Source organism: Carcharodon carcharias, chromosome 39 (assembly GCF_017639515.1).
Source record: "Carcharodon carcharias isolate sCarCar2 chromosome 39, sCarCar2.pri, whole genome shotgun sequence".
Lineage (NCBI taxonomy): Eukaryota > Metazoa > Chordata > Chondrichthyes > Lamniformes > Lamnidae > Carcharodon > Carcharodon carcharias.
In genome coordinates this window covers 2683965-2711959 of record NC_054505.1, presented here as the reverse complement: position 1 = coordinate 2711959, position 27995 = coordinate 2683965, and the positions used below count along the sequence as shown (strand labels likewise).

The 27995-nt window shown below is 53.5% G+C and overlaps 1 protein-coding gene across 1 annotated transcript; it reads right to left on the bottom strand.

The window, feature by feature from the left end:
- Positions 1–19054: 19054 nt before the first annotated feature.
- On the bottom strand, positions 19055–19712 carry LOC121273100 (suppressor of cytokine signaling 3-like; the record flags this gene model as incomplete). Its single annotated transcript, XM_041180064.1, has 1 exon — positions 19055–19712. A coding segment is annotated over one exon (636 nt), but the record flags the coding sequence as incomplete, so codon positions are not given.
- Between the last annotated feature and the right edge of the window lie 8283 nt (positions 19713–27995).

Here is a 27995-nt window from a genome sequence, read left to right as displayed (position 1 = left end):
CTTCACCCCTGGTGCTGGAATCTCTCTCTCTCCTCACCCCTGGTGCTGGAATCTCTCTCTCTCTTCACCCCTGTTCTGGAATCTCTCTCTTCAACCCTGTTGCTGGAATCTCTCTCTCTCTTCACCCCTGGTGATGGAATCTCTCTCTCTCCTCACCCCTGGTGCTGGAATCTCTCTCTCTCTTCAACCCAGGTGCTGGAATCTGTATCTCTCCTCACCCCTGTTAATGGAATCACTCTCTCTCCTCACCCTTGTTGCTGGAACCTCTCTCTCTCTTCACCCCGGGTGCTGGAATCTCTCTCTCCTCACTCCTGGTGCTGGAATCTCTCTCTCTCTTCACCCCTGTTGCTGGAAACTCTCTCTCTCTCATCACCCCTGGTGAAGGAATCTTTCTCTCTCTTCACCCCTGGTGAAGGAATCTCTCTCTCTCTTCACCCCTGTTGAAGGAGTCTCTCTCTCTCTTCACCCCTGGTGCTGGAATCTCTTTCTCTTCACCCCTGGTGCTGGGATCTCTCTCTCTCTCATCACCCCTGGTGCTGGAATCTCTCTCTCTTCACCCCTGGTGCAGGAATCTCTCTCTCCTCACCCCTGGTACTGGAATCTATCTCTCTCTTCACCCCTGGTGTTGGAATCTCTGTCTCTTCACCCCTGGTACTGGAATCTCACTCTCTCGTCACCCCTGGTTCTGGAATCTCTCTCTCTCTTCACCCCAGGTGCTGGAATCTCTCTCTCTCTTCACCCCTGGTGCTGGAATCTCTCTCTCTCTTCACCCCTGTTGCTGGAATCTCTCTCTTCAACCCTGGTGCTGGAGTCTCTCTCTCCTCACCCCTGGTGCTGGAATCTCTCTCTCCCTCTTCACCCCTGGTGCTTGAATCTCTTTCCCTTCACCCCTGGTGATGGAATCTCTCTCTCTCTTCACCCCTGGTGCTGGAATCTCTCTCTCTCTTCACCGCTCATGCTGGAATCGCTCTCTCTTCACCCCTGTTGCTGGAATCTCTCTCTTCAACCCTGTTGCTGGAATCTCTCTCTATCTTTACCCCTGGTGCTGGAATCGCTCTCTCTCTTCACCCCTGGTGCTGGAATCTGTCTCTCTCTTCACCCCTGGTTCTGGAATCTCTCTCTCTCATCACCCCTGGTGCTGGAATCTCTCTCTCTTCACCCCTGGTGCAGGAATCTCTCTCTCCTCACCCCTGGTACTGGAATCTATCTCTCTCTTCACCCCTGGTGTTGGAATCTCTGTCTCTTCACCCCTGGTACTGGAATCTCACTCTCTCATCACCCCTGGTGCTGGACAATCTCTCTCTCTCTTCACCCCTGGTGCTGGAATCTCTCTCTCTTCACCCCTGGTGCTGGAATCTCTCTCTCTTCACCCCTGGTGCTGGAATCTCTCTCTCTTCACCACTGGTGCTGGAATCTCTCTCTCTCTCTTCACCCCTGGTGCTGGAATCTGTATCTCTCCTCACCCCTGGTGCTGGAATCTATCTCTCTCTTCACCCCTGGTGCTGGAATCTCTTTCTCTTCACCCCTGGTGCTGGGATCTCTCTCTCTCTCATCACCCCTGGTGCTGGAATCTCTCTCTCTTCACCCCTGGTGCAGGAATCTCTCTCTCCTCACCCCTGGTACTGGAATCTATCTCTCTCTTCACCCCTGGTGTTGGAATCTCTGTCTCTTCACCCCTGGTACTGGAATCTCACTCTCTCGTCACCCCTGGTTCTGGAATCTCTCTCTCTCTTCACCCCAGGTGCTGGAATCTCTCTCTCTCTTCACCCCTGTTGCTGGAATCTCTCTCTTCAACCCTGGTGCTGGAGTCTCTCTCTCCTCACCCCTGGTGCTGGAATCTCTCTCTCCCTCTTCACCCCTGGTGCTTGAATCTCTTTCCCTTCACCCCTGGTGATGGAATCTCTCTCTCTCTTCACCCCTGGTGCTGGAATCTCTCTCTCTCTTCACCGCTCATGCTGGAATCGCTCTCTCTTCACCCCTGTTGCTGGAATCTCTCTCTTCAACCCTGTTGCTGGAATCTCTCTCTATCTTTACCCCTGGTGCTGGAATCTCTCTCTCTCTTCACCCCTGGTGCTGGAATCTGTCTCTCTCTTCACCCCTGGTTCTGGAATCTCTCTCTCTCATCACCCCTGGTGCTGGAATCTCTCTCTCTTCACCCCTGGTGCAGGAATCTCTCTCTCCTCACCCCTGGTACTGGAATCTATCTCTCTCTTCACCCCTGGTGTTGGAATCTCTGTCTCTTCACCCCTGGTACTGGAATCTCACTCTCTCATCACCCCTGGTGCTGGACAATCTCTCTCTCTCTTCACCCCTGGTGCTGGAATCTCTCTCTCTTCACCCCTGGTGCTGGAATCTCTCTCTCTTCACCCCTGGTGCTGGAATCTCTCTCTCTTCACCACTGGTGCTGGAATCTCTCTCTCTCTCTTCACCCCTGGTGCTGGAATCTGTATCTCTCCTCACCCTTGTTAATGGAATCACTCTCTCTCCTCACCTTTGTTGCTGGAATCTCACTCTCTCTTCACCCCTGGTGCTGGAATATCTTTCTCTTCACCCCTGGTGCTGGGATCTATCTCTCTCTTCACCCCTGGTGCTGGAATCTCTCTCTCTCTCTTCACCCCTGGTGCTGGAATCTGTCTCTCTCTTCACTCCTGGTGCTGGAATCACTCTCTCTTCACCCCTGGTGCTGGAATCTCTCTCTCCTCACCCCTGGTACTGGAATCTATCTCTCTCTTCACCCCTGGTGCTGGAATCTCTCTCTCTTCACCCCTGGTACTGGAATCTCACTCTCTCTTCACCCCTGGTGCTGGAATCTCTCTCTCTCCTCACCCCTGGTGCTGGAATCTCTCTCTCTTCACCCCTGGTGCTGGAATCTCTCTCTCTCCTCACCCCTGGCGCTGGAATCTCTGGTGCTGGAATCTCTCTCTCTTCACCCCTGGTGCTGGAATCTCTCCCTCTCTTCACCCCTGGTGCTAGAATCTCTCTCTCTCTTCACCTCTGATGCTGGAATCTCTCTCTCTCTTCAGCCCTGGTGCTGGAATCTCTCTCTCTCTTCACCCCTGTTGCTGGAATCTCTCTCTCCTCACCCCTTGTGCTGGAATCTCTCTCTCTCTTCTCACCCCTGGTGCTGGAATCTCTCTCTCTCTTCACCCCTGGTGCTTGAATCTCTTTCTCTTCACCCCTGGTGCTGGAATCTCTCTCTCTCCTCACCCCTGTTGCTGGCATCTCTCTCTCTCTTCACCCCTGGTGCTGAAATCTCTCTCTCTCCTCACCCCTGGTGCTGGAATCACTGGTGCTGGAATCTCTCTCTCCTGACCCCTGGTGCTGGAATCTCTATCTCTCTTCATCCCTGGTGCTGGAATCTCTCTCTCCTCACCCCTGGTGCTGGAATCTCTCTCTCTCCTCACCCCTGGCGCTGGAATCTCTCTCTCTCTTCACCCCAGGTGCTGGAATCTCTCTCTCTCTTCACCCCAGGTGCTGGAATCTCTCTCTCTCTCACCCCTGGTGCTGGAATATCTCTCTCTCTTCACCCCTGTTGCTGGAATCTCTCTCTTCAACCCTGTTGCTGGAATCTCTCTCTTCAACCCTGGTGCTGGAGTCTCTCTCTCCTCACCCCTGGTGCTGGAATCTCTCTCTCTCTTCACCCCTGGTGCTTGAATCTCTTTCCCTTCACCCCTGGTGATGGAATCTCTCTCTCTCTTCACCCCTGGTGCTGGAATCTTTCGCTCTCTTCACCCCTGGTGCTGGAATCTCTCTCTCTCTTCACCCCTGGTGCTGGAATCTCTCTCTCTCTTCACCCCTGTTGCTGGAATCTCTCTCTTCAAACCTGTTGCTGGAATCTCTCTCTCTCTTCACCCCTGGTGTTGGAATCTCTCTCTCTCCTCACCCCTGGCGCTGGAATCTCTCTCTCTCTTCACCCCAGGTGCTGGAATCTGTATCTCTCCTCACCCCTGTTAATGGAATCACTCTCTCTCCTCACTCCTGGTGCTGGAATCTCTCTCTCTCTTCACCCCTGTTGCTGGAAACTCTCTCTCTCTTCACCCCTGGTGAAGGAATCTCTCTCTCTCTTCACCCCTGGTGCTGGAATCTCTCTCCCTTTCACCCCTGGTGAAGGAGTCTCTCTCTCTCTTCACCCCTGGTGCTGGAATCTCTTTCTCTTCACCCCTGGTGCTGGGATCTCTCTCTCTCTCTTCACCCCTGGTGCTGGAATCTGTCTCTCTCTTCACCCTTGTGCTGGAATCTCTCTCTCTCATCACCCTTGGTGCTGGAATCTCTCCCTCTTCACCCCTGGTGCAGGAATCTCTCTCTCCTCACCCCTGGTACTGGAATCTATCTCTCTCTTCACCCCTGGTGTTGGAATCTCTGTCTCTTCACCCCTGGTACTGGAATCTGTCTCTCTTCACCCCTGGTGCTGGAATCTCTCTCTCTTCACCCCTGGTGCTGGAATCTCTCTCTCCTCATACCTGGTTCTGGAAATCTCTCTCTTCTCCCCTGGTGCTGGAATCTCTCTCTCTCTTCACCCCTGGTGCTGGAATCTCTCTCTCTCTTCACCGCTCATGCTGGAATCGCTCTCTCTTCACCCCTGGTGCAGGAATCTCTCTCTCCTCACCCCTGGTGCTGGAATCTCTCTCTCTCTTCACCCCTGGTACTGCATTCTCACTCTCTTCACCCCTGGTGCTGGAATCTCTCTCTCCTCATCCCTGGTGCTGGAATCTCTCTCTCTTCACCCCTGGTGCTGGAATCTCTCTCTCTCTTCACCTCTGGTGCTGGAATCTCTCTCTCTTCACCCCTGGTGCTGGAATCTCTCTCTCTCTTCACCCCTGGTGCTGGAATCTCTCTTTCTCTTCACCGCTCATGCTGGAATCGCTCTCTCTTCACCCCTGGTGCTGGAATCGCTCTCTCTTCACCCCTGGTGCAGGAATCTCTCTCTCTCTCTTCACCCCTGGTGCTGGAATATCTCTCTCTCTCTCCTCACCCCTGGTGCTGGAATCTCTCTCTCTCTTCTCACCCCTGGTGCTGGAATCTCTCTCTCTTCACCCCTGGTGCTGGAATCTCTCTCTCCTCATCCCTGGTTCTGGAAATCTCTCTCTTCACCCCTGGTGCTGGAATCTCTCTCTCTCTTCACCCCTGGTGCTGGAATCTCTCTCTCTCTTCACCGCTCATCCTGGAATCGCTCTCTCTTCACCCCTGGTGCAGGAATCTCTCTCTCCTCACCCCTGGTGCTGGAATCTCTCTCTCTCTTCACCCCTGGTACTGCAATCTCACTCTCTTCACCCCTGGTGCTGGAATCTCTCTCTCCTCATCCCTGGTGCTGGAATCTCTCTCTCTTCACCCCTGGTGCTGGAATCTCTCTCTCTCTTCACCTCTGGTGCTGGAATCTCTCTCTCTTCACCCCTGGTGCTGGAATCTCTCTCTCTCTTCACCCCTGGTGCTGGAATCTCTCTTTCTCTTCACCGCTCATGCTGGAATCGCTCTCTCTTCACCCCTGGTGCTGGAATCGCTCTCTCTTCACCCCTGGTGCAGGAATCTCTCTCTCTCTCTTCACCCCTGGTGCTGGAATATCTCTCTCTCTCTCCTCACCCCTGGTGCTGGAATATCTCTCTCCCTTCTCACCCCTGGTGCTGGAATCTCTATCTCTTCACCCCTGGTGCTGGAATCTCTCTCTCTCTTCACCCCTGTTGCTGGAATCTCTCTCTCTCCTCATCCCTGGTGCTTGAATCTCTCTCTCTCTCTCTTCAACCCTGGTGCTGGAATCTTTCTCTTTCTTCACCCCTGGTGCTGGAATCTCTCTCTCTCCTCACCCCTGGTGCTGGAATCTCTCTCTCTTCACCCCTGGTGCTGGAATCTCTCTCTCTCTTCACCCCTGGTGCTGGAATCTCTCTCTCTCTTCACCCCTGTTGCTGGAATCTCTCTCTCTCCTCACCCCTGGTGCTGGAATCTCTCTCTCTCTTCTCACCGCTGGTGCTGGAATCTCTCTCTCCTGACCCCTGGTGCTGGAATCTCTATCTCTCTTCACCCCTGGTGCTGGAATCTCTCTCTTCTCACACCTGGTGCTGGAATCTCTCTCTCCTCACCCCTGGTGCTGGAATCTCTCTCTCTCCTCACCCCTGGCGCTGGAATCTCTCTCTCTCTTCACCCCTGGTGCTGGAATCTCTCTCTCTCTTCACCCCTGGTGCTGGAATCTCTCTCTCTCTTCACCCCTGGTGCTGGAATCTCTCTCTCTCTTCACCCCTGGTGCTGGAATCTCTCTCTCTCTTCACCCCTGGTGCTGGAATCTCTCTCTCTCTTCACCCCTGGTGCTGGAATCTCTCTCTCTCTTCACCCCTGGTGCTGGATTCTCTCTCTCTCTACACCCCTGGTGCTGGAATCTCTCTCTCTCTTCACCCCTGGTGCTGGAATCTCTCTCTCTCTACACCCCTGGTGCTGGAATCTCTCTCTCTCTACACCCCTGGTGCTGGAATCTCTCTCTTCAACCCTGGTGCTGGAATCTCTCTCTCCTCACCCCTGGTGCTGGAATCTCTCTCTCTCACTCTTCACCCCTTGTGCTTGAATCTCTTTCCCTTCACCCCTGGAGATTGAATCTCTCTCTCTCTTCACCCCTGGTGCTGGAATCTTTCGCTCTCTTCACCCCTGGTGCTGTAATCTCTCTCTCTCTTCACCCCTGTTCTGGAATCTCTCTCTTCAACCCTGTTGCTGGAATCTCTCTCTCTCTTCACCCCTGGTGCTGGAATCTCTCTCTCTCTTCAACCCAGGTGCTGGAATCTGTATCTCTCCTCACCCCTGTTAATGGAATCACTCTCTCTCCTCACCCTTGTTGCTGGAACCTCTCTATCTCTTCACCCCGGGTGCTGGAATCTCTCTCTCCTCACTCCTGGTGCTGGAATCTCTCTCTCTCTTCACCCCTGTTGCTGGAAACTCTCTCTCTCTCATCACCCCTGGTGAAGGAATCTCTCTCTCTCTTCACCCCTGGTGAAGGAATCTCTCTCTCTCTTCACCCCTGTTGAAGGAGTCTCTCTCTCTCTTCACCCCTGGTGCTGGAATCTCTTTCTCTTCACCCCTGGTGCTGGGATCTCTCTCTCTCTCATCACCCCTGGTGCTGGAATCTCTCTCTCTTCACCCCTGGTGCAGGAATCTCTCTCTCTTCACCCCTGGTGAAGGAATCTCTCTCTCTCTTCACCCCTGGTGCTGGAATCTCTCTCCCTTTCACCCCTGGTGAAGGAGTCTCTCTCTCTCTTCACCCCTGGTGCTGGAATCTCTCTCTCTCTCTCTCTTCACCCCTGGTGCTGGAATCTCTCTCTCTCTCTCTTCATCCCTGGTGCTTGAATCTCTTTCCCTTCACCCCTGGAGATTGAATCTCTCTCTCTCTTCACCCCTGGTGCTGGAATCTTTCGCTCTCTTCACCCCTGGTGCTGTAATCTCTCTCTCTCTTCACCCCTGTTCTGGAATCTCTCTCTTCAACCCTGTTGCTGGAATCTCTCTCTCTCTTCACCCCTGGTGATGGAATCTCTCTCTCTCCTCACCCCTGGTGCTGGAATCTCTCTCTCTCTTCAACCCAGGTGCTGGAATCTGTATCTCTCCTCACCCCTGTTAATGGAATCACTCTCTCTCCTCACCCTTGTTGCTGGAACCTCTCTCTCTCTTCACCCCGGGTGCTGGAATCTCTCTCTCCTCACTTTTGGTGCTGGAATCTCTCTCTCTCTTCACCCCTGTTGCTGGAAACTCTCTCTCTCTCATCACCCCTGGTGAAGGAATCTCTCTCTCTCTTCACCCCTGGTGAAGGAATCTCTCTCTCTCTTCACCCCTGTTGAAGGAGTCTCTCTCTCTCTTCACCCCTGGTGCTGGAATCTCTTTCTCTTCACCCCTGGTGCTGGGATCTCTCTCTCTCTCATCACCCCTGGTGCTGGAATCTCTCTCTCTTCACCCCTGGTGCAGGAATCTCTCTCTCTTCACCCCTGGTGAAGGAATCTCTCTCTCTCTTCACCCCTGGTGCTGGAATCTCTCTCCCTTTCACCCCTGGTGAAGGAGTCTCTCTTTCTCTTCACCCCTGGTGCTGGAATCTCTTTCTCTTCACCCCTGGTGCTGGGTTCTCTCTCTCTCTCTCTTCATCCCTGGTGCTTGAATCTCTTTCCCTTCACCCCTGGAGATTGAATCTCTCTCTCTCTTCACCCCTGGTGCTGGAATCTTTCGCTCTCTTCACCCCTGGTGCTTTAATCTCTCTCTCTCTTCACCCCTGTTCTGGAATCTCTCTCTTCAACCCTGTTGCTGGAATCTCTCTCTCTCTTCACCCCTGGTGATGGAATCTCTCTCTCTCCTCACCCCTGGTGCTGGAATCTCTCTCTCTCTTCAACCCAGGTGCTGGAATCTGTATCTCTCCTCACCCCTGTTAATGGAATCACTCTCTCTCCTCACCCTTGTTGCTGGAACCTCTCTCTCTCTTCACCCCGGGTGCTGGAATCTCTCTCTCCTCACTTTTGGTGCTGGAATCTCTCTCTCTCTTCACCCCTGTTGCTGGAAACTCTCTCTCTCTCATCACCCCTGGTGAAGGAATCTCACTCTCTCTTCACCCCTGGTGAAGGAATCTCTCTCTCTCTTCACCCCTGTTGAAGGAGTCTCTCTCTCTCTTCACCCCTGGTGCTGGAATCTCTTTCTCTTCACCCCTGGTGCTGGGATCTCTCTCTCTCTCATCACCCCTGGTGCTGGAATCTCTCTCTCTTCACCCCTGGTGCAGGAATCTCTCTCTCCTCACCCCTGGTACTGGAATCTATCTCTCTCTTCACCCCTGGTGTTGGAATCTCTGTCTCTTCACCCCTGGTACTGGAATCTCACTCTCTCATCACCCCTGGTGCTGGACAATCTCTCTCTCTTCACCCCTGGTGCTGGAATCTCTCTCTCTTCACCCCTGGTGCTGGAATCTCTCTCTCTTCACCCCTGGTGCTGGAATTTCTCTCTCTTCACCCCTGGTGCTGGAATCTCTCTCTCTCTTCACCCCTGGTGCTGGAATCTCTCTCTCTCTACACCCCTGGTGCTGGAATCTCTCTCTCTCTTCACCCCTGGTGCTGGAATCTCTCTCTCTCTACACCCCTGGTGCTGGAATCTCTCTCTCTCTACACCCCTGGTGCTGGAATCTCTCTCTCTCCTCACCCCTGTTGCTGGAATCTCTCTCTTCAACCCTGGTGCTGGAATCTCTCTCTCCTCACCACTGGTGCTGGAATCTCTCTCTCTCTCTCTTCACCCCTTGTGCTTGAATCTCTTTCCCTTCACCCCTGGAGATTGAATCTCTCTCTCTCTTCACCCCTGGTGCTGGAATCTTTCGCTCTCTTCACCCCTGGTGCTGTAATCTCTCTCTCTCTTCTCCCCTGTTCTGGAATCTCTCTCTTCAACCCTGTTGCTGGAATCTCTCTCTCTCTTCACCCCTGGTGATGGAATCTCTCTCTCTCCTCACCCCTGGTGCTGGAATCTCTCTCTCTCTTCAACCCAGGTGCTGGAATCTGTATCTCTCCTCACCCCTGTTAATGGAATCACTCTCTCTCCTCACCCTTGTTGCTGGAACCTCTCTCTCTCTTCACCCCGGGTGCTGGAATCTCTCTCTCCTCACTCCTGGTGCTGGAATCTCTCTCTCTCTTCACCCCTGTTGCTGGAAACTCTCTCTCTCTCATCACCCCTGGTGAAGGAATCTCTCTCTCTCTTCACCCCTGGTGAAGGAATCTCTCTCTCTCTTCACCCCTGTTGAAGGAGTCTCTCTCTCTCTTCACCCCTGGTGCTGGAATCTCTTTCTCTTCTCCCCTGGTGCTGGGATCTCTCTCTCTCTCATCACCCCTGGTGCTGGAATCTCTCTCTCTTCACCCCTGGTGCAGGAATCTCTCTCTCCTCACCCCTGGTACTGGAATCTATCTCTCTCTTCACCCCTGGTGTTGGAATCTCTGTCTTTTCACCCCTGGTACTGGAATCTCACTCTCTCATCACCCCTGGTGCTGGACAATCTCTCTCTCTTCACCCCTGTTGCTGGAATCTCTCTCTCTTCACCCCTGGTGCTGGAATCTCTCTCTCTTCACCCCTGGTGCTGGAATTTCTCTCTCTTCACCCCTGGTGCTGGAATCTCTCTCTCTCTTCACCCCTGGTGCTGGAATCTCTCTCTCTCTTCAACCCTGGTCCTGGAATCTCTCTCTCTCTTCACCCCTGCTGCTGGAATCTCTCTCCTCACCCCTGGTGCTGGAGTCTTTCCTCACCCCTGGTCTGTTAAACATCCTTAAATTATCCCAGATTTCTGCCATGCCCTTACACAACCCATCGGCACTCTCTGTCAGCGATCCACATCCCATCGGAGCTCTCTGTCAGTGACCCCCAACCCATCGGAGCTCTCTTTCAGTGATCCGCAACCCATCGGATCTGTCAGTGACCCCCAACCCTTCAGAGCTCTCTGTCAGTGATCCACAACCCATCAGAGCTCTCTGTCAGTGATCCCCAACCCATCGGAGCTCTCTTTCAGTGATCCGCAACCCATCGGATCTGTCAGTGACCCCCAACCCTTCAGAGCTCTCTGTCAGCGACCCCCAACCCATCGGAGCTCTTTGTCATCGATCGACATCCCATCGGGGCTCTCTGTCAGTGATCCACCTGTCCTTCCATGTGGGAAATTGAAGATGCTTCACTTTTTCTCTCCCACCATTTTCAATCCCTTCCTCACCCCGTGGGTAACTGAGGCTAACTCACCTCCTGACTCCCCAAAGCCTGTCCACCATCTACAAGGCACAAATCAGGAGTGTGATGGGATACTCCCCACTTGCCTGGATGAGTGCAGCTCCCACAACACTCAAGAAGCTCGACACCGTCCAGTCCAAAGCAGCCCCGCTTGATCGGCTCCCCATCCACAAACATTCACTCCCTCCAGCACCGACACACAGTAGCAGCAGCGTGTGTACCATTTACAAGATGCACTGCAGGAATTCACCAAGGCTCCTTCGACAGCACCTTCCAAACCCACAACCTCCACCATCTAGAAGGACGAGGGCAGCAGACACATGGGGAACACCACCACCTGGAAGTTCCCCTCCAAGGCACTCACCATCCTGACTTGGAAATATATCGGCCGTTCCTTAACTGTCACTTGGTCAAAATCCTGGAACTCCCTCCCTAACAGCACTGTGGGTGTACCTACACCACAAGGACAAAATCCTGGAACTCCCTCCCTAACAGCACTGTGGGTGTACCTACACCACAGGGACAAAATCCTGCTACTCCCTCCCTAACAGCACTGTGGGTGTACCTACACCACATAGACTGGATCAAGAAGGCAGTTCACCACCACCTTCTCAAGGGGGAATTAGGGATAGGTAATAAATGCTGGGCCCAGCCAGTGACACCCGCATCCCATGAATGAATAAAGAAGGACGTGAGTGAAACAGTTGTGTTTAAACATCAATCGATGATAGTTCCATAGACACCATTAGTGAGACTCATTTTCAATTCCACCTTTATTATTTGAATTTGAATGCTGTTGCCAGTGGGATTTGGAAGCCATAACCCACACCAGGACCCTGGGCCTCTAGGTTACTAGCCCAGCGACAGTTCCACTATGCCACCATCTCCCTTAGGTCAGGAATATCATTGGAACAAAAGCCTTTGGTTCGTAACTTCAATATTTGGGTATCGTAATAGGGTTGCCAACTCTGGCTGGACATATCCAGGGAGACGTCAAGTCTCTTCCTCTGCCCCATCCCCAGGTTCCTGCCAGTCAACATGTCAACCATCACAGGGCTCCCACCTCCTGCGGGCTTTTCAATATGCCGTGGTTTTTGAAAATATGGTTACCCTCTGACAAGGAATCGATATTAACCTGTGTGAGGCCACCCCCCCCCCCCCCCCCAACCCTGTCAGCTCGAGTAGGGCGTTCAGCTCCAGGAGAGACCCAGGCTTGATTCTGGGCCTGTGCTGGCTGAGCCGGTCTGACTCAGGATTGGACAGCGAGCAGTGAGTGGGGAATTGGTCTGTATGTGTGCATATGTGTGCGAGAGTGCGTGTGTGTAAGTGTGAGAGAGTGCGTGTGTATAAGTGTGAGTGAGTGCATGTGTGTGTATATGTCTGTGAGTGAGTGTGTGCATATGTGTGAATGAGTGTGTGTATATGTGTGAGTGAGTGCGTGTGTGTATATGCGTGTGAGTGCGTGTGTGTATGTGCGTGTGAGTACGTGTATGTGCGTGAGTGCGTGTGTATATGTGCGTGTGTATATGTGCGTGTGTATATGTGCGTGTATATGTGCGTGTGAGTGCGTGTGTATAAGTGCGTGAGAGTGCGTGTGTATATGTGCGTGAGAGTGCATGTGTATATGTGCGTGAGAGTGCGTGTGTATATGTGCGTGAGAGTGCGTGTGTTTATGTGCGTGAGAGTGCTTGTGTATATGTGCATGTGTATGTATGAGAGCGCGTGTGTGTATGAGAGTGCATGCGTGCATGTATGTGAGAGTGCGTACGTGTATGTGTGAGAGAGTGCGTGTGTATGTATGAGAGTGGGTGTAAGTGGGAAAGCGAGTGTGTGAATGTGTGTGTGCATGTGAGTGTCTGAGACTGTCCATGAGTGTGTGTATGTGCGTGTGAGAGAGAGAGTGCGTGTGAGAGAGTGCGTGTGAGAGAGAGAGTGCGTGTGAGAGAGAGAGAGAGTGCGTGTGTGAGAGAGAGAGTGCGTGTGTGAGAGAGAGAGTGCGTGTGTGAGAGAGAGAGTGCGTGTGTGAGAGAGAGTGCGTGTGTGAGAAAGAGAGTGCGTGTGAGAGAGAGTGCTTGTGTGAGAGTGCGTGTGTGAGAGAGTGCGTGTGTGAGAGTGCGTGTGTGAGAGTGCGTGTGTGAGAGTGTGCGTGTGAGAGAGTGTGCGTGTGAGAGAGTGTGCGTGTGAGAGAGTGCGCGTGTGAGAGAGAGAGCGTGTGTGAGAGTGCGTGTGAGAGAGAGAGTGCGTGTGAGAGAGAGAGTGCGTGTGACAGGGAGAGTGCGTGTGTGAGAGAGAGAGTGCGTGTGAGTGTGTGAGAGAGTGCATGTGAGAGAGAGAGAGTGCGTGTGTGTCAGAGAGTGCGTGTGTGAGAGAGAGAGTGCGTGTGAGAGAGAGAGTGCGTGTGAGAGAGAGAGTGCGTGTGAGAGAGAGAGTGCGTGTGAGAGAGAGAGTGCGTGTGAGAGAGAGAGTGCGTGTGAGAGAGAGAGTGCGTGTGTGAGAGAGAGAGTGCGTGTGAGAGGGAGAGTGCGTGTGTGAGAGTGCATGTGTATGAGAGAGAGTGTGTGTGAGAAAGTGTGATAGAGAATGCGTGCATGAGCGCGTGCGTGAGTGCGTGTGTGACAGTGAGTGTGTGAGAGTGCGTGCGTATGTGAGAGAGTGCGTGTGTGAGAGAGTGCGTGTGTGAGAGAGAGAGTGCGTGTGTGAGAGAGAGAGAGTGCGTGTGTGAGGGAGAGAGAGAGTGCGTGTGTGAGGGAGAGAGAGAGTGCGTGTGTGAGGGAGAGAGTGAGTGCGTGTGTGAGGGAGAGAGTGAGTGCGTGTGTGAGGGAGAGAGTGCGTGTGTGAGGGAGAGAGGGAGTGCGCGTGTGAGAGAGAGAGCGTGTGTGAGAGAGAGTGCGTGTGTGAGAGAGAGAGAGAGAGTGCGTGTGTGAGAGAGAGTGCGTGTGTGAGAGAGAGAGTGCATGTGTGAGAGAGAGTGCGTGTGTGAGAGAGAGAGTGCGTGTGTGAGAGAGAGTGCGTGTGTGTGAAAGTGCGTGTGTGAGTGCGTGTGTGTGAGAGAGAGTGCGTGTGTGAGAGAGAGTGCGTGTGTGAGAGAGAGAAAGTGCGTGTGTGAGAGACAGTGTGTTGGTGGGAGAGAGTGCGTGTGTGAGAGAGAAAGAGTGCGTGTGAGAGAGTGCGTGTGAGAGAGTGCGTGTGTAAGAGACTGCGTGTGTGAGAGTGCATGTGTGTGTGAGAGAGAGTGTGTGTGAGAGAGTGTGTGAGAGTGTGTGTGAAAGAGAGAGTGTGTGTGTGAGAGAGTGCATGTGTTAGAGAGAGTGCGTGGGTTTGTGAGAGAGTGCGTGGGTTTGTGAGAGAGTGCGTGCGGGTGTGAGAGAGTGCGTGGGGGTGTGAGAGAGTGCGTGCGGGTGTGAGAGAGTGCGTGGGGGTGTGAGAGAGTGCGTGCGGGTGTGAGAGAGTGCGTGCGTGTGAGAGTGCGTGCGTGTGTGAGAGTGCGTGGGTTTGTGAGAGAGTGCGTGCGGGTGTGAGAGAGTGCGTGGGGGTGTGAGAGTGCGTGCGGGTGTGAGAGAGTGCGTGCGGGTGTGAGAGAGTGCGTGCGGGTGTGAGAGAGTGCGTGCGGGTGTGAGAGAGTGCGTGGGGGTGTGAGAGAGAGTGCGTGGGGGTGTGAGAGAGAGTGCGTGGGTTTGTGAGAGAGTGCGTGGGTTTGTGAGAGAGTGCGTGCGGGTGTGAGAGAGTGCGTGCGGGTGTGAGAGAGTGCGTGCGGGTGTGAGAGAGTGCGTGCGGGTGTGAGAGAGTGCGTGCGGGTGTGAGAGAGTGCGTGGGGGTGTGAGAGAGTGCGTGGGGGTGTCAGAGAGTGCGTAGGGGTGTGAGAGAGTGCGTGGGGGTGTGAGAGAGTGCGTGCGGGTGTGAGAGAGTGCGTGCGGGTGTGAGAGAGTGCGTGCGGGTGTGAGAGAGTGCGTGCGGGTGTGAGAGTGCGTGGGTATTTGAGAGAGTGCGTGGGTATGTGAGAGAGTGCGTGGCTGTGTGAGAGAGTGCGTGGGGGTGTGAGAGAGTGCGTGGGGGTGTGAGAGAGTGCGTGGGGGTGTGAGAGAGTGCGTGGGGGTGTGAGAGAGTGCGTGCGGGTGTGAGAGAGTGCGTGCGGGTGTGAGAGAGTGCGTGTGTGAGAGTGCGTGGGTATGTGAGAGAGTGCGTGGCTGTGTGAGAGAGTGCGTGCGGGTGTGAGAGAGTGCGTGGGGGTGTGAGAGAGTGCGTGGGGGTGTGAGAGAGTGCGTGGGGGTGTGAGAGAGTGCGTGCGGTGTGAGAGAGTGCATGGGTTTGTGAGAGAGTGCGTGCAGGTGTGAGAGAGTGCGTGCGGGTGTGAGAGAGTGCGTGGGTTTGTGAGAGAGTGCGTGGGTTTGTGAGAGAGTGCGTGCGGGTGTGAGAGAGTGCGTGCGGGTGTGAGAGAGTGCGTGCGGGTATGAGAGAATGCGTGCGGGTGTGAGAGAGTGCGTGCGGATGTGAGAGAGTGCGTGGGGGTGTGAGAGAGTGCGTGGGGGTGTGAGAGAGTGCGTGGGGGTGTGAGAGAGTGCGTGCGGGTGTGAGAGAGTGCGTGCGGGTGTGAGAGAGTGCGTGCGGGTGTGAGAGAGTGCGTGCGGGTGTGAGAGAGTGCGTGCGGGTGTGAGAGAGTGCGTGCGGGTGTGAGAGAGTGCGTGCGGGTGTGAGAGAGTGCGTGCGGGTGTGAGAGAGTGCGTGCGGGTGTGAGAGAGTGCGTGCGGGTGTGAGAGAGTGCGTGCGGGTGTGAGAGAATGCGTGCGGGTGTGAGAGAGTGCGTGCGGATGTGAGAGAGTGCGTGGGGGTGTGAGAGAGTGCGTGGGGGTGTGAGAGAGTGCGTGGGGGTGTGAGAGAGTGCGTGGGGGTGTGAGAGAGTGCGTGCGGGTGTGAGAGAGTGCGTGCGGGTGTGAGAGAGTGCGTGCGGGTGTGAGAGAGTGCGTGCGGGTGTGAGAGAGTGCGTGCGGGTGTGAGAGAGTGCGTGCGGGTGTGAGAGAGTGCGTGCGGGTGTGAGAGAGTGCGTGCGGGTGTGAGAGAGTGCGTGCGGGTGTGAGAGAGTGCGTGCGGGTGTGAGAGAGTGCGTGCGGGTGTGAGAGAGTGCGTGCGGGTGTGAGAGAGTGCGTGCGGGTGTGAGAGAGTGCGTGCGGGTGTGAGAGAGTGCGTGGGGGTGTGAGTGAGTGCGTGGGGGTGTGAGTGAGTGCGTGGGGGTGTGAGAGAGTGCGTGGGGGTGTGAGAGAGTGCGTGCGGGTGTGAGAGAGTGCGTGCGGGTGTGAGAGAGTGCGTGCGGGTGTGAGAGAGTGCGTTCGGGTGTGAGAGAGTGCGTGTGTGAGAGTGCGTGCGTGCGTGAGAGTGCGTGAGAGAGTGAGTGCGTGCGTGAGAGAGAGAGCGTGTGTGAGAGAGAGCGTGTGTGAGAGAGAGCGTGTGTGAGAGTGCGTGTGTGAGTGCGTGCGTGTGTGAGAGAGTGCGTGTGTGAGAGAGTGCGTGTGTGAGAGAGAGTGTGTGTGAGAGAGAGTGTGTGTGAGAGAGAGCGTGTGTGAGTGAGTGCGTGTGTGAGAGAGTGCGTGTGTGAGAGAGTGCGTGTGTGAGAGAGTGCGTGTGTGAGAGAGTGCGCGTGTGAGAGAGTGCGCGTGTGAGAGTGCGTGCGTGTGAGAGAGTGCGTGTGTGAGTGAGACAGTGCATGTGTGAGTACGTGTGAGATTGAGAGTGAGTGCGTGTGTGAGAGTGCGTGTGTGAGAGTGCGTGTGAGAGAGTGCGTGTGAGAGAGTGCGTGTGTGAGAGTGCGTGAGAGAGAGTGCGTGTGTATGAGAGAGTGCATGTGTGAGAGAGAATGAGTGCGTGTGAGAAAGAGTGCGTATGTGAGAGTGCGTGAGAGTGCGTGTGTGTATGAGAGACAGTGCGTGTGTGAGAGAGTGCGTGAGAGAATGAGTGCGTGTGTGAGGGTGCGTGTGTGAAAGAGAGAGAGTGCGTGTGTGAAAGAGAGAGTACGTGTATGAAAGAGTGCGTGTGTGAGAGAGAGTGCGTGTGTGAGTGCTTGTGTGAGAGAGAGTGCATGTGTGAGAGAGAGTGCGTGTGTGAGAGAGTGCGTGTGTGTGAGTGCGTGTGTGAGCGCGTGTGAGTGCGTGTGTGTGAGTGCGTGTGTGAGAGAGTGCGTGTGTGAGAGAGAATGACTGTGTGAGAGAGCGCGTATGTGAGAGAGCGCGTGTGAGAGAGCGCGTGAGAGAGAGTGCGTGTGTGAGACAGTGCATGTGTGAGAGAGTGCGTGTGTGAGAGTGCATGTGTGAGAGAGTGCGTGTGTGAGAGAGTGCGTGTGTGAGAGAGTGCGTGTGTGAGAGAGTGAGAGTGCGTGTGTGAGAGAGAGAGAGAGTGTGTGTGTGCGTGTGTCTGTCTCCCTTGTACTATGTCTCTGTCCCTCGCCATCTGTCTCACATGCTGATTCTTTCTCTCTCTCTCTCTCAATACCTGAGCATCCCACAGCCTCTCCGCAGTAGGAATGGGGAAGTGAGATAGGGTGGTGCAGGGTGACCTGTGGTGTGACTTTTTGGGGGGAGCGGGGGAGGGGAGAGCTTGTCACGTGGGAGAAAGCAGAAGAGGGGAAGTTGTCCAGAAGAAACAGTGTTAAATGAGAGACGGGACAGGAGTGCATGGAGTAAAATACATTTCTTGTAGTAATATAAATACATGTGAACAAAGCTTCTCACACAATACTAGCTCAAACAACCCAAGTACAGGAAACCACCGTTCTCCAGACGCACTGACGGAGACGTTCATCTTGTCACCGATTCCAGTCATTAATCACACAAACATTTAGGGCACAATTTCAGAGATTGATGTGGGGCACTCAAAACCAGGCCCATCCTAATGGGCAGGACAGGTACAGCACAGGGTTAGATACAGAGTAAAGTTCATTCTACACTGTCCCCATCAAACACTCCCAGGACAGGTACAGCACAGGGTTAGATACAGAGTAAATCTCCGTCTACATCATCCCCATCAAACGCTCCCAGGACAGGTACAGCACGGGGTTAGATACAGAGTAAATCTCCCTCTACACTGTCCCCATCAAACACTCCCAGGACAGGTACAGCACGGGGTTAGATACAGAGTAAAGCTTCCTCTACACTGTCCCCATCAAACACTCCCAGGACAGGTACAGCACGGGGTTAGACACAGAGTAAAGCTCCCTCTACACCGTCCCCATCAAACGCTCCCAGGACAGGTACAGCACGGGGTTAGATACAGGGTAAAGCTCCCTCTGCACTGTCCCCATCAAACACTCCCAGGACAGGTACAGCACAGGGTTAGATACAGAGTAAATCTCCGTCTACATCATCCCCATCAAACACTCCCAGGACAGGTACAGCACGGGGTTAGATACAGAGTAAAGCTTCCTCTACACTGTCCCCATCAAACACTCCCAGGACAGGTACAGCACGGGGTTAGACACAGAGTAAAGCTCCCTCTACACCGTCCCCATCAAACACTCCCAGGACAGGTACAGCACGGGGTTAGATACAGAGTAAATCTCCCTCTACACTGTCCCCATCAAACACTCCCAGGACAGGTACAGCACGGGGTTAGATACAGAGTAAAGCTCCCTCTACACCGTCCCCATCAAACACTCCCAGGACAGGTACAGCACGGGGTTAGATACAGGGTAAAGCTCCCTCTGCACTGTCCCCATCAAACACTCCCAGGACAGGTACAGCATAGGGTTAGATACAGAGTAAACCTCCCTCTACACTGTCCCCATCAAACACTCCCAGGACAGGTACAGCACGGAGTTGCGTACAGAATAGTGGCAAGACACAGTTCAGACAAGTCCCGTCAAATCGGTGAATCCGTTTCTCCTTCTTGCCACATCCGTGTCCCTTTAAGTAGCCTGCGCCGCTTGTGATTGGCCGGCAGGAGACTGCGCTGGCAAACTGAGTGGGGAAGTGGTCACGTGTCCGGCCGTTTAACAGGGACCCGAGCGGTGGGGGTGGGGGGGGGGGGTGGGTGGGGGGGTGGGGGTGGGGGGGGCTGGTGGAAGTCTCTGCCTGTTCCGTTCAAACCCGCCGGCCGTTGTTTGCGTGTTGATCCCCTTTTCGTTCTTCCCTTCGTCCGTCTTCCTTGGGCGGGGGTGATGGTGGGGTGGTGGGGTTGGGGGGGGGCCCCGATCGCTGCCGGCGCCGGTCGTCTTGTGCCTGCCCCTTTAACCGCCGCCACCCTGGGCCCCTTCAAGGAACTCAGGCGGCCCCTCGGTTCGAGGAAGGGCTTCAGTGGTCCTCGGCCTTCTGTGTGGGTGGGGTGGAGGAGAGAGCGGGCACGGGGAACCCCCCCCCCCACCACCCCCCCACCCACCCCCCCTTTAAATGTGCCAGTCTTTAGTCCCTGAGGGTGTCCCTCAGGCTGCTGGGCAAGGGAAGGGCCTCCAGCCGCTCCCTAGCACCCCTGCCCGCGGCCAGGTGGAGGTTGAGCGCCCGGCGGCACAGGTCCTGCAGGGTGGCCACCTTGCAGAGCAGGGGCCTGCGCAGCAGGAGGGGCAGGGGGTCGTGCCCTCTCCCCCGCCCCCCTTGGCGCCGGACCAGCGCCGCCCCCTCGCCCGACAGGCGGACGTAGTGGTCAGCCAGCTTGACCACGCAGTTGTAGGCGGCGGCTGGCGCGGCCGGCCCTCCGCCCTCCGTCTCCAGGTAGAAGGCCCCCCCCTCCCCCGAGGCGCTGGCCCGGCGCTGGCGCACCCGCAGGTTGGTGATGCCCGCCTCGGTCCGCACGCTGAGGGTGAAGAGGTGCCGGGGGTCGGCGGAGTCCCGCAGCAGGAAGGTCCCCACCGGCTGCCGGGACAGGCGCCAAGTGGCCTCGGCCCCCGAGAGGGCTGCCCAGTAGAAGCCACTGGACTCCAGCCGCGCCAGCGCCCCCTCCACCCGCTCGAAGCCGCCGGCGAAGGCCCGGAAGCGGTAGCCGGACTCCAGGCTGGCGAGGGCCGTGGGCGCCGGGACATCCCCCGGCTCCAGCCTCTCGCCCGCCCCAACCCCAACCCCTCCCCGCCCCCCTTCCTCACCCCCGCCCCCAGTCTTGTTAACGCCCGCCGGCTCCTCCTTCAGCCGAACTCTTCCATCGCCAACTCCGGGCCCAAAACAAAATACCTGGGGAAGGAGAGAACAAAGACATATTAGCTCGGCCACCTAGAACAGAAGGCACTGGATAAAGTTCCACATGAGAGGCTTTTTTGGGGCACCCGAAGGCAAACAGGGTCGTTCGGTTTTAAGATGATGTGTTCATTCACGGGATGTGGGAGTCGCCGGCCGGGCCCTGCATTTATTGCCCCGTCCCTAATTGCCCCTTGAGAAGGTGGTGGGTGAGCTGCCTTCTTGAGTCGCTGCAGTCCCTGTGGTGTAGGTACACCCACAGTGCTGTTAGGGAGGGAGTTCCAGGATTTTGTCCCTGTGGTGTAGGTACACCCACAGCGCTGTTAGGGAGGGCATTCCAGGATTTTGTCCCTGTGGTGTAGGTACACCCACAGCGCTGTTAGGGAGGGCATTCCAGGATTTTGTCCCTGTGGTGTAGGTACACCCACAGTGCTGTTAGAGAGGGAGTTCCAGGATTTTGTCCCGGTGGTGTAGGTACACCCACAGTGCTGTTAGGGAGGGAGTTCCAGGATTTTGTCCCGGTGGTGTAGGTACACCCACAGTGCTGTTAGGGAGGGAGTTCCAGGATTTTGTCCCTGTGGTGTAGGTACACCCACAGCGCTGTTAGGGAGGGCATTCCAGGATTTTGTCCCTGTGGTGTAGGTACACCCACAGTGCTGTTAGAGAGGGAGTTCCAGGATTTTGTCCCGGTGGTGTAGGTACACCCACAGTGCTGTTAGGGAGGGAGTTCCAGGATTTTGTCCCGGTGGTGTAGGTACACCCACAGTGCTGTTAGGGAGGGAGTTCCAGGATTTTGTCCCGGTGGTGTAGGTACACCCACAGTGCTGTTAGGGAGGGAGTTCCAGGATTTCGACCCAGCGTCAGTGAAGGAACGGCCGATATATTTCCCAAGTTAGGATGGGTGAGTGACTCGGGAGGGGGAACTTCCAGGTGGTGGTGTTCCCCATGTGTCTGCTGCCCTCGTCCTTCTAGATGGTAGAGGCGGCGGGTTTGGAAGGAGCTGTCGGAGGAGGCTTGGTGAGGGGGTGCACGAGCTGAGGACCCAAGGGTGTATGTGCAGAAATAACTGAAGGTAGCAGGACAGGTTGAGAGAGCGGTTAATAGAGCAGACAGTCTCCAGGGCTTCGTTAATAGGGGCATAGAGGACGAGAGCAGTGAACTTATTGAACTTGTATATGACACAGGTTCACACCCAGTTCTGGGCACCACACCTTGGGAGGAATGTGAATGTGTCATATCTCCTCTCGACCTCCTCTTCAAAGAAAACCGACCTGACCTCTCCAATCTGTCATTCCTCCCTACCCCCCACCCCCCCCAAGAACCCACCTCGTCAACCTTTTCCACGCTCTCTCTCCAAAGCCTTCAACGTCCTTCCTAAAGTGCGGAGCCCAGGACTGGACACAATACTCCAGCTGAGACCCAACTGGTGTCACATACAAGTTCAACAGACCCTCCTTGCTCTCGTACTCTATGCCCCTTTTGATAAAGCAAAGGGAGATGGTGGCACAGTGGTAATATCACTGGAGGAGTAACCTCGAGGCTCAGGCTGAGAGTCATGGGTTCAAGTATCACCTCAGCAGCTGGTGGAGTTTAAATTTAATTAATAACTCTGGAATATATAAAACTAGTCTCGGTAATGGTGACCATGAAACTATTATTAACTGCTGTTAAAAAACCCATCTGGTTTGCTGATGCCTTTTAAGGGGAAGCGATAGTGTAGTAGTATTGTCGCTGGGCAGGTAAGGCAGAGACCCAGGGTAATTCTCTGGGGATAAAAGCAAAATACTGTGGATGCTGGAAATCCAAAAACAGAAACAGAAATACCCGGATAAACTCAGCAGGTCTGGCAGCATCAGCAGAGGAGAGCACAGTTAACGTTTCGAGTCCGCACGACCCTTCAACAGAACTAATAGGAAAGAGGTGAAATTCTGCTTTTGTTTTTAATTTCTCTGGGGACCCAGGTTCCAAATCTCATCCAATTCAGCAAATATTTGGTGACGACCAGGAAACCATCGCTGATTGCTGTACAAACCTAATCTTCTAGGAAGGATTCCTGAAGGAAATTTACTGGGCTGGCAGATCCATGTGAGGCTCCAGACCCACAGCCATGTGGTTGAATCTTAAAAATGCCACAGAGTTCTCCAGCACAGAAACAGGACCTTTGGCCTATTGTGTCTGTGCTGACCGACAAACACCTATCTGTTCTAATCCCTGCAAACAAATAATAAAAAAATACTGTATGCTTTACAAAGCCACGCTCGCAACCTTCTCTGCCACTGTCAGTGATTCATGCACAGGTAGACCCAGGTCCCTCTGCTCCTGCAGCCCCTTGGGAATGGTATCCCTTTACAATTTAAAAATGCTGGGAAAACTCAGCAGGTGTCACGGTATCCGTGCAGTGCAGGAGGAGGAGGAGCCAATTCGGCCCATCCAGTCTGTGCTGGCCCTCTGAAAGAGCATTCGACCTGGTCCCTCTCTGGCAGATTCAGTGGGAGAGGGAAGCAAGGGTTGATGTTTTTTGGGGTCCAATACGACTTCTTCACGCCTGTGGTCCTCACGGGTTAACCTATCCGGGTTTGGCAATCTGCACCGTACCCCCCATCCCCCCCCCTCCTCCCCTTCCCCCACCCCCACCCCCACCCCCCCTTCCAAGGTCGAATGCCTCCCTGTTTTTGTCAGTACTGTCAACTCACTCTATATAAGAGGACGGGTAATTCTTCGCACAACTTTCAACACCAGCTCCCAAACCTTCCTCCCAGATCCCTGGAGATGGGAGGGGAAAGGGTTGGGGGGGGGAACAAAAGCAAAAATCAAGTCAATCTTGCAGGCAAAATTGGTGGTGGTGGGGGGTCTGTCAAAGTGCTTTGCAGTGGTGGAGTGGCCTGAAGGGCTTCCCTCCCTCTGCATTGAACAAAGGCTGAGAAACACACAGACAAACGCACACACAGATTCAGACACACACACAGACACACTCAAAGTTTGCAAAGAGGGGCAGGTTTGAACAGAATTAACTGCAAAAGAAACATACATATAAATACTCACCTAACGCCCCATATTTGCTAACTGGGAATTCAGATGCAGGCTCCTGTGAAAATTCAGGGAGGTTAAAATACACCTGACCTGAGGAAAGAAGCAGACTTTGCAGGAGAGAGCGAACTGCCCCTGTACAAACTTCGGGAACTCTGCACAAACTGGGTTCCTGAGCTTGGCTGCCAGCCCGGATTCCCCCTGTCAATCATCCAGCCGGCCCGGCGCACGTGGGGCCCTTCCGCACGCCCGCCTCCAACATGCCAAACCACTGACTGGCCCAGTCCCATCGGCCGCACACCGGATTGGCTGGCGGCCCGGCCCCGCCCCCCCTGGGGATTACTGGAAGAGGTTGCAATCAGCTGGAAAGCAATCGGCTTCTGGTAAAAGGGAGTCTGGTTATGGAAAGGGGAGGGGGCTGGGTGAAAGAGAGAGATACATAGGAGAGAGAGACACATACACAGAGACAAAGAGAGAGAGAGAGAAACAGGCACACATACGGATATAGGAACACAGTCCGAGAGAAACATAGGCACAGAGACAGAAACACAGAGAGAGGGACACGCACACAATAAACAGAGAGAAAAAGAGGGGGAGAGAGACAGAAACAGAGAGAGACAGAGAGTCACAGAAACAGAGAGAGAGAGACACACAGATACAAAAACACAGAGACAAACACCGAGAGGTAAAGATACGGAGAGAGAGAGGGCCAAAGATACAGAGAGAGAAAAGAAACTGGGAGGGACAGAAAAAGGGAGAGACAAGAACAGAGAGAGACAGGAACAGAAAGAAAGAGACACAGTGGGAGAGAGAGACAGAAACAGAGACTAAAACAGATGCAGTGAGGAACAGAAACAGAGAGAGAGAGAGACACGAAGACAGAAACACAGAGAGAGAGACACAGAGGCAGAAACAGAGAGAGGGAGAGACACTGAGACAGAAACACAGAGGGAAACATGGAGCCAGAAAGAGAGAGATAAACAGAAAGAGAGAGAGAGAGAGACACACACACAGACAGAAACACAGAGAGAGAGGGAGACACACACACAAAGAAACGCAGAGAGAGAGAGAGGGAGACAGAGACAGAAACACAGGGTGAAAGAGAAAGAGATGCATAGACAGAAACAGAGAAAAGGAGTGGGAGGAACACAGAGACAGAAACACAGAAAGAGAGAGTGAGAGATGGGGACAGAAACAGAGAGAGAGAGCGACAGAGAGAGACACGGAGACAGAAACACAGAGAGACACCCAGTCAGGAACAGAGAGAGATAGAGAGACACAGAGACAGAATCAGAGAGAGAGACACATGCACCCACACACAGAGACAGAAGCACAGAGAGATAGAGTCACTGAGACAGAAACAGAAAGAGAGAGACACAGAGACAGAAACAGAGAGAGAGAGAGACACGGGGACAGAGACAGTGCGAGAGTCACGGAGACAGAAACAAAAAGAGAGGGACACAGAGACAGAGAGACAAACACTGAGAGGTAGAGATACGGAGAGAGACAGAGAGAGAAACACAGAGAGAGAGAGACAAAAGATACAGAGAGAGTAAAGAAACTGGGAGGGACAGAAACAGAGACAGGAACAGAGAGAGACAGGAACAGAAAGAAAGAGATGCAGCAGGAGAGAGAGATAGAAACAGAGAGAGACAAAAACAGATGTAGAGAGAGACAGAAACAGAGAGAGAGAGACAGACAGAAACCAAGAGAGAGAGAGACAGAAACAGAGAGAGACAGAAACTGATGCAGAGAGGAACAGAAGGAGAGAGAGAGAAAGAGATGCAGAGAGAGACAGAAACAGAGAGAGAGACATGGAGAGAGAAACAGTGAGAGAGACACGGAGACAGAAACAGAGAGAGAGACATGGAGACAGAAACAGTGAGAGAGAGAGAGACATGGAGACAGACAGACAGAGAGAAAAAGAGAGAGAGACAGACAGAGAGAGAGAGAGACAGGGAGACAGAAACACAGAGAGAGAGACATGGAGACAGAAACAGTGAGAGAAAGAGAGACACGGAGACAAACAGAGAGAGAGACAGAGACAGACAGACAGAGAGAGAGAAAAAGAGAGAGAGACAGACAGAGAGAGAGAGAGACAGGGAGACAGAAACACAGAGAGAGAGAACGACACCAAGACAGAAACAGAGAGAGACACGCAGTCAGGAACAGAGAGAGAGAGAGACATGAAGACAGAAGCACAGAGAGAGAGAGACATGGAGACAGAAACAAAGAGAGTGAGAGAATGACAACGAGTCAGAAACAGAGAGAGACACACAGTCAGGAACAGAGAGAGAGAGACAGAAACAGAAAAAGATAGAGCGAGACACACAGAGACAGACGCACAGAGAGAGAGAGAGAGACATGGAGACAGAAATACAGAGAGAGACACGCAGTCAGGAACAGAGAGGGAGAGACAGAGAGACAGAAACACACACACACAGAGTAAAAGAGACATGGAGACAGAAGCACAGAGAGAGACAGGCAGTCAGGAATAGAGAGAGACTGAGACAGAGAGACAGAAACAGAGAGAGAGAGAGAGCGAGATACACAGAGACAGGCGCACAGAGAGAGAGAGAGAGTAACGGAGACAGAAACAGAGACAGAGAGACAGAAACAGAGAGAGAGAGTCACGGAGACAGAAACAGAGACAGAGAGAGAGAGTAATGGAGACAGAAACAGAGCCAGAGAGACATTGAGACAGAAACAGAGAAAGAGTCATGGTGACAGAAACAGAGAGAGAGAGAGGGGGTCATGTAGAAAGAAACAGAGAGAGGGAGAGACAGGGAGACAGAAACACAGAGAGAGAGAACGACACCAAGACAGAAACAGAGAGAGACACGCAGTCAGGAACAGAGAGAGAGAGAGAGACACATTAAGACACAAGCGCAGAGAGAGAGAGAGAGAGACATGGAGACAGAAACAAAGAGAGTGAGAGAACGACACCGAGTCAGAAACAGAGAGAGACACACAGTCAGGAACAGAGAGAGAGAGACAGAAACAGAAAAAGAGAGAGCGAGACACACAGAGACAGACGCACAGAGAGAGAGAGAGAGACATGGAGACAGAAATACAGAGAGAGACACGCAGTCAGGAACAGAGAGGGAGAGACAGAGAGACAGAAACACACACACACAGAGAAAAAGAGACATGGAGACAGAAGCACAGAGAGAGACAGGCAGTCAGGAATAGAGAGAGACTGAGACAGAGAGACAGAAACAGAGAGAGAGAGAGAGCGAGACACCCAGAGACAGGCACACAGAGAGAGAGAGAGTAACGGAGACAGAAACAGAGACAGAGAGACAGAAACAGAGAGAGAGAGTCACGGAGACAGAAACAGAGACAGAGAGAGAGAGTAATGGAGACAGAAACAGAGCCAGAGAGACATTGAGACAGAAACAGAGAAAGAGTCATGGTGACAGAAACAGAGAGAGAGAGAGGGGGTCATGTAGAAAGAAACAGAGAGAGGGAGAGACACGGAGACAGAAACACAGAGAGAGAGAGAGACACAAACAGACAGAGAGAGAAAGAGAGAGAGACACACAGAGAGAGAGACAGAGACAGAAACACAGAGAGAGATAGAGAGACAGAAGCAGAGAGGGAGACCACACACAAAGACAGACAGACAGACAGAGAGAGACTCGGAAACAGAAATGCAGAGATTGAGAGACACAGACAGAGACAGAAGCACAGAGAGAGAGAGTCACGGAGACAGAAACAGAGACAGAGAGACATTGAGACAGAAACAGAGAGATAGAGTCATGGAGACAGAAACAGAGAGAGAGAGAAGGGGGTCATGTAGAAAGAAACAGAGAGAGGGAGAGACAGGGAGACAGAAACACAGAGAGAGAGAACGACACCAAGACAGAAACAGAGAGAGACACGCAGTCAGGAACAGAGAGAGAGAGAGAGACACATTAAGACACAAGCGCAGAGAGAGAGAGAGAGAGACATGGAGACAGAAACAAAGAGAGTGAGAGAACGACACCGAGTCAGAAACAGAGAGAGACACACAGTCAGGAACAGAGAGAGAGAGACAGAAACAGAAAAAGAGAGAGCGAGACACACAGAGACAGACGCACAGAGAGAGAGAGAGAGAGACATGGAGACAGAAATACAGAGAGAGACACGCAGTCAGGAACAGAGAGAGAGAGACAGAAACAGAGAGAGAGAGAAAGAGAGGCATGGAGACAGAAACACAGAGAGAGACACACAGTCAGGAACAGAGAGAGACAGATACAGAGAGACAGAAACAGAGAGAGAGAGAGAGCGAGACACACAGAGACAGAAGCACAGAGAGAGACAGAGTCACGGAGACAGAAACAGAGAGAGAGAGACATTGAGACAGAAACAGAGAAAGAGAGAGAGAGGAGGAGTCATGTAGAAAGGAACACAGAGAGCGAGACACACAGAGACAGAAGCACAGAGAGAGAGAGTCACGGAGACAGAAACAGAGAGGGAGAGACACGGAGACAGAAACACAGTGAGAGAGACACACAGACAGACAGAGAAAGAGAGAGAGACACTGAGCCAGAGACAGAAACACAGAGAGAGAGACACACACACACACACACACACACACAGAGGGTGACTCAGAGACAGAAACACAGAGAGTGAGAGACACACAGAGACAGAAATGCAGAGAGAGAGACAGAGAGACAGAAACACAGAGTGAGGCACACAGAGACAGAAACAGTGAGAGATAGACACGGGGAGAGAAACGGTGAGAGACAAAGAGAGAGTGAGTCACGGAGACAGAATTGCGGAGATAGACATGGAGACAAACAGAGAGTGACATGGAGAAAGAAAGAGACAAAGATACGGAGACAGAGAGAGACACAGAGACAAACAGAGAGAGAGAGACACACAGAGATAGAAACAGTGAGAGATAGAGACACGGGGAGAGAAACAGTGAGAGAGACACTGAGACAGAACAGAAAGAGAGAGACACGCAGTCAGGAACAAAGAGACAGAGACAGAGAGACAGAAACAGAGAGAGAGAGAGACAGAGACACAGAGACAGAAGCACAGAGAATGAGAGACACACAGAGACAGAAATGCAGAGAGAGAGACAGAGAGACAGAAACACAGAGTGAGACACACAGAGACAGAAACAGTGAGAGATAGAGA